This window comes from Athene cunicularia (genome assembly GCF_003259725.1).
Source record: "Athene cunicularia isolate RWA chromosome 1 unlocalized genomic scaffold, athCun1 chr1_part4, whole genome shotgun sequence".
Taxonomy (NCBI): domain Eukaryota; kingdom Metazoa; phylum Chordata; class Aves; order Strigiformes; family Strigidae; genus Athene; species Athene cunicularia.
In genome coordinates this window covers 460345-466576 of record NW_020799094.1, presented here as the reverse complement: position 1 = coordinate 466576, position 6232 = coordinate 460345, and the positions used below count along the sequence as shown (strand labels likewise).

Sequence of the window (6232 nt, the reverse complement as noted above, 5' to 3'; positions counted from 1 at the left end):
TCCCACACCCGGCCCTGCCCTCACACACCTGACATGGCCCACGCTCACCACCACACCTGGGTGATGCCCCAGCCCCCCACCCACAGACTGGTTCTTCTCGGCACCTCCACTTCTCCTCCAGGCCCACCTGGGGCCCTTTTCCCTGGCCAGGTTGCAGGACCTCCTCCTCCTCCTCCTCCTGGGCCCCAGAGCTCCTGCTCCCCCTCGCCCCCCCCTCGCGGCCCCGTCAGCAGAGGTCCTTGTCCCGATGGACAGTCTGGACACTGCCACAGCTGGCAGTGCCTTGCTGCTCCCCCACACCAGTGCCCCCCATCAGCCCCGAGCCCCACGTCTCCTGTCCTGGCTCAGGTGGATGCATTGCCTGTCGCCAGCAACCAGGCCCCAGCACCTGGGCCGTGACTGAACAGCAAACGCAGGGAACACAAAATAAACAAAACGCAAATGGCACCACGGGCACATCTTGGGGTCCGCGGAACCTGTCAGAGGGGCAGCACCTCTCCAGGCCTCACCTGTGACCTCTCGCTGTGCAAAGGCTGATGCAGCACGTGGCTCTGCCCAAATCCCCCAGGTGCCGTTTCCAAGGTAACAGAGCAATACCAGCTGTGCATAATTAATGCTGATGTACACAACCAGCCTTACAGCACTGATGAACTCAGGCGAATGCCCTCGCAGGGGGAGGAAGAAGTTAGCGGCTTGGCTACAAGCAGCTTCCCAGAGGTCGTACCCGTGTTCCCAAGCACCGTTTAGTCCTGGCCCGCGTGAGCAAGGCCTGGCACGGCAGGCCCCAGGCTCGGCTGAGCTCAACGCTGCGCTCCACACAGAGGACGTGAGGACGTCCTCGCGGCGTGCCCCCAGTACTGCTGATCCCTCCCGGTACTCGCACGCGGAAGGGTGTGACCGTGCTCGGCCCCGTTCCCACCCGTGCTGGGCGTGGGGGTCTCTGCTGTAGCACTCCTGCTGCCACCGTCGCCCATCTGAGCCATGCCAACTGCACCACAGAGAGGTGGTCTCCCATCCCAAGCCTCTCACAGCCCGGGCCATGCCCTCCTCTGCCTCAGCTTCCGACAGCTGCACCCACCTGTAAGAAGCAGGTCCCCACAGGCGTGTTCTCCTTCAGAGACACGTTGTAGAAATTACTCCTGAACACGGGCTCGTTGTCGTTGACATCCTGCAGGGCCACGTGCACCACGGCTGAAGAAGAGAGGGCCGGGCTTCCCCGGTCCGTGGCCAGCACAGTCAGCTGGGGCTGAGGATCCTTCTCATAATCCAGCGGGGCAGCGGTGGTGATGATACCTGTGGCAGGGTCAATGGCAAACCAGCTGGAGTGGGAGTCACGGCCGTGCACGATACTGTACTGCACCTCCCCATTGGGACCCTGGTCCTTGTCACGGGCTGTCACCTGCAGGACAAAGCTGCCTGGGTACACAACCTCGGGGATGCTTTGTTTGTACTCCTGCTGGTCGAAGAGTGGAGGGTTGTCGTTGATATCCATCACCTGCAGCACGAAGGCTGACTCTGCCCGCAGCGGGGGCGTTCCCGAGTCGGTGGCTGTCACCCGCAAGTCGTAGGAGTCTCTTTCCTCCCGATCCAGGAGCTGGTCCACGCAGATCAGGTAGATGATGTTGTCCTTGGTAGTGAGGGCAAACTTGCCGTCCCCTCCCTCCAGTGTGACGTTGACATTGGAGTACTCGCCATAGTCTGGGTCGGAAACGGAGATGCGTGCCACGTACTGGCCAGGCTGGGCTCCCTCGGAGATCTGGGGGGAGCCGTCCTCGCTCAGGAAGATGATCGTCATGGTGGGCTGGTTGTCGTTGTAGTCACGCACGTGAATTGTGACAAAGGCTGTGGTGACCTCGGGGTGGACTGCCTTGTCCCTTGCCTGCACCACCAGCTCATGCACCTTCCGTACTTCATAGTCCAGACCTTTGTTGAGCTTGATGACTCCAGTCCGGGAGTCGATGGTGAAGTACTGGTCAGGATCGCTCTGCCGCCGGTTGATCTCATAAACCACGTCCCCATTGTCACCTTCATCCGCGTCAGAGGCGAAGACCTGCAGGATGCTGCTGCCAGGTTTCAGATTCTCCGAGATGAGAGTGTGGTAGCGGCTCTGGTTGAAGGTAGGAGCGTTGTCATTGATGTCCTGAATGGACACATCCAGCGTCATCTGGGTGCTCCGGGGGGGAGAGCCACCGTCATAGGCTTCCAGCAGCAGCGAGTAGGATGAGCGGTTCTCCCGATCCAAGACGTTGCTGACCACCAGGTCCAAGTACAGGACGCCATTGGGCCCTCGGCGTGTTTCCAGACGGAAGGCCTGCCCCACGTTCTCGCCCTTAATGACGTAGCCTTGTGTATTGAGTAGGCCGCTGTCGGCATCGAAGGCTGGGTCCAGGGGAAATCTGCTGCCAATGGGGGTGTGCTCGGGGATCTGGAAGGTGCGGTGCTGTTTGGGAAAGGCTGGAGCATGGTCATTAATGTCGTTCACTTGGATGTTCACTTCCACCGTGACGCCCTCCGGGGTAACAGCAATGAAGCTGTAGTGGTCCCGAGTCTCTCGGTCCAGGACACGAGCTGTTTTGATGATACCGGTGTTCTCATCTATCCCCAGGTCAGTGGTAACACCGCTGCTCTCCTGAGCAGAGATGAAATACATGTAGGCACTGGTTCCCAGGGGCAGGCCAGCACTGATGTCCCCAATGATGGTGCCAGCTGGCTGCTCCTCATCTATTTGTAGATCCAGGGTGCCCAGGACGGTGGAGCCCTTCCCTGCTCTCAGGCCCCCAAGAATCAGCAGCTCCAGCAGAAGCACGGCTGACCCCTTCATCTGCTCCATTGCCAGTGACTCGCAGAGCAGAGGGTGGCTCGGTCTCCCTCGCAGCGTGTGCTCTAATCCTGCATGGAATGCAGACCAGAGGATGCTGGTTAAGAGGGAGCAGCAGAGGAAGGACAGAAAGAAACTTGGAGAGGGAAGGCCTGCCACGTACCCACTGCCCGACTGCCCTGTATCCCCTACCCCCTCCCCGGAGCGACGGTGAAAACGTGTCAGAGCAGAGGGTGCCCCGAGCGAAGGCCCAGGACAGCACCCGAAGTCAGCCACGGAGGGGACACCCGGCAGCGCGCTGAGGCTGGCAGCCAGTGCCCAATTCCCACATGGTCAAGAGTTCTTCCCAACCACCCGCCCCCCAGCACCGGAGCCATGCCCCAGAGCATTCCTGTGCCTCCGGGAGACGCTGCCTGCAAGACGACACAAGCAGCAGCCCAGCTCTCCACCCCGACAAAAAGGTGGTGGTGGTCTCAAACTGGGAGAGAGCTCACCAAGTGACCATGTTGAGACCCCCCTGCCTGCCCCCCCCAGTAGCACACTGGGATATAGGTGCCAAAAACCCCATGAAGTGTAAATCTGGTGTTCCTGGGAGAGAGCAGCAGAACTGGAGCGGGCTCACATCCAGTGAACAATAAATCAGAATGGCTGTACTGCAAGGGATGTACCCACAGTGGGAATGCCCAGGATAAAATCAGACAGGGCCCATTGTCTGGCCTGGCGTGGAGATCCGTGGATGCCCCGAGCTGGTACCATGGAGGGTGGTGGCAGTACAGCAGGAACGCAGCAACTCCCTCTGAACTGCCAGCTGCTCTGGCTCCTTCCCCGTCCCACACCCTCCACCGCTCGCTCTCCTCCTTTGTCTCCTTCTCGCTGCTCCTTGCTCGTTCTGGCTCCTTCACTCCATTTCCCCCTGCCGTAGCTTCATTTCACTGCAGCAGTGGGGGAGGGACGCGCAGGGAGGAGCAGCTCCCTGCAGCAACACCACTCCTGGACACGCTGGACGGGCTCCCAGTGCCCACAGGCCGCCAGCCCCCCCGGCTCTGCCCACCCTCCCTGTGAAGAGCCAGAGGAACTCGGCAGTCAAGGAGCTGGTGAAGAACACCAGCCCCAGTGCTGCTCTCAGCCCCCGGTAAGCGAGGCTTAGTGGTCTGCAGGGATGGCGGCAGCATGAGCTCACACTTGGACTCTCTTGAAAGCATTTGCTGCTGGTCCCATAACCACACTCAGGAGCCGCTCATGTCAGAGGCAGGACGGCAGGAACCTCCCTGTCTTGGGGGATGGAGGTGGCTGACATTGCCTCCTTTGGGGACTAAGAATATCAGCTCTTGGTCTAAAGAACCCTACTGGACTGTTAACCCTTTCCAGGGGACGTGGGATGATTATTCCTGGGTCCTCCTTCCCACCTCAGGTCAGCTGTTTAGGTCAGTTTTCCCTGTGGAAATCCTGGGTTAGTGACAGAAAGAAAAACATTGAAAAGAGTTTTCTACATATAAAGAAGTGTTTGTTGTCTTCAGTGGGCACCCAGCGCCTGAGGCCTGGGGCAAGTAAACCCACACGCTCTTCTTGCACCTATCGAGTACGAATCCTTATCACGTCTGAGGAGCAGAAGTCGACAGAAGATACTTTCACCCCTGCGGGCTGCTAGCTGGGGATCTGCACTACCTCAGTGGTCCTGGACAGATCTCGCTGTTGGAGCGGGTTAAACTTCCCCAGTGGGAGGGGTAACTGCACACATCCAGAACAGGCAGTGCTGGGGGAGCGGGGCGAAACTGAGTGTGACCCAGCCGCTCAGCTCGTGGGAGGGTATGGGGCAGAGGGTTTAAAGCCTTGGCAGGAGGTTGGACAAAAGCTAAATAAAAAAGGGAGTAGAAAAACAGGTAGAGGGACAAGGCTCTCTGGGGCAACCTCAGTGGCTGAGGACAGCATGAAGCTGAAAGGTCTTGGGTAGTGCCTGGAAGAGATCAGGGCACAGATATGGGGCAAAAACCCGAAACACCTGGTTTGGTTAGTGATGTGGCTCTTGAGAAGCTGAAGGGAGTGCAGCAAGGCTTTGTGGGCTGCTGGCAGGGAGGAAACTTGAAAAGCAAATCTTTTGTGCGAAGAGCAGCTGAGAGCACTGGCACAACCGGGGAACAGAAATTAGGGTCCTTGGGGTGGGGAACCGGTGAGGAAAATCTGTGTAAACTTCTTCCTTTCCATCCTCCCCGGATGCAAGCGGGTGGTTTCAGAGCCAAGCCACCTCTTCGGCAAGAGAGGCAACCACCGGTCCGCACCATCCAAGGTGGGCAGGCGGCCATCCATGTACCAGCAGCCCCCTGCTCCTCGGAAATTTGCAGGCTTGGGCCGGAGAGGAAGACAGCAGTGACCTCAGTGGATGCAGAGTCACCAAATCTGAACAGCTGCTTCCAATTAGCAGATAGCTCAGCGCTGGGGGCTGGCTTGACTGGTCCAGGCCCAGCCTGTGTAATGTGAGCCAGACTGCCCTGCTCCCTCTCTGTCCCTCCCACCATCGGGCACTGAGCTCCCCAGCAAAAAATGGCAGCAGAAGCCTCAGAAGAAAACTGCTGCATGAGGACCTGTTCGGAGAGGGGTTTGGGGTCCAGAGCCGTGGTGAGGACGTTGACGGGAAGGGCAGCTAAACCAGACTCAACCGCCATACACACAAGCATCTCCGCGCCCAGGGCCGATAGGCCAGGGCACCAGCAGAGCCCGGCCTAGGCTTAGCGGGTAAGTCACATAGAGAAAAAAAAGATACGGCATTAGCGAGAGACCACTGGATGCACCCCTGCCTGCCCGGCAGCACCTCGTGTCCCAGCACAGCCACGAGGAAGGGGAAGCGGGCCCACAGTGGCCCCAGCAGAGGAGCTGGGAAGCCGGCACCCACTGTGCATGCCACAAACAGATGTCAGAGTGCTTGCTGTGCAAAACCTCCATCAAAGCTGCAGATGCTGCTGATGCCATACCCCAAGTCTCACATGAGAGGCCATGACTCATGGGACGATGTTTTTGAGACTCCAGTCCAGATGAGGATTCAGAAGCCCGTTTAATCTTTGCTGAGCACCAGGAATACGCTTTTCTACGTTCACACAGCTCGCTCTCTCCTGCCCTCAGAAGCAGGCACAGCCCAGGCTCGCCTGCAGTGCGGCCTCAGGCTGGCAGCTCCCTTGACACCTCTGCCGAGTCTGCCCCTACCCACAGCCGTCTCCGCGCCCCCTGGCCCTCCTGACACCTCCCACCTGGGCCCTCGGTGCCAGCCCCCGCGGGGGTGGCTGCCAGCCCCGCCGCCCGGCTCGCCTCCCTCGGGCAGCGGCTCTGAGCAGCGGCCGGCGGCGGGGACCATCCTCTCGGGGGGATGCAGCCGAGCTCCGCCGCATCCCTGCGCATCCCCTGGCTGTGCCACACCAGGGCTCC

At 59.7% G+C, this 6232-nt stretch overlaps 1 protein-coding gene across 1 annotated transcript in view; it reads right to left on the bottom strand.

Annotated features, from left to right (window-relative positions):
* Positions 1–6232, bottom strand: part of DCHS1 (dachsous cadherin-related 1) — a 142731-nt gene that overhangs the window by 134006 nt on the left and 2493 nt on the right. The window contains exon 2 of the mRNA XM_026841283.1: positions 1079–2889. Coding sequence (XP_026697084.1) covers positions 1079–2830 — 1752 coding nt within the window. The 5' untranslated portion in view covers positions 2831–2889. The remainder of the gene's footprint in view (positions 1–1078; positions 2890–6232) is intronic.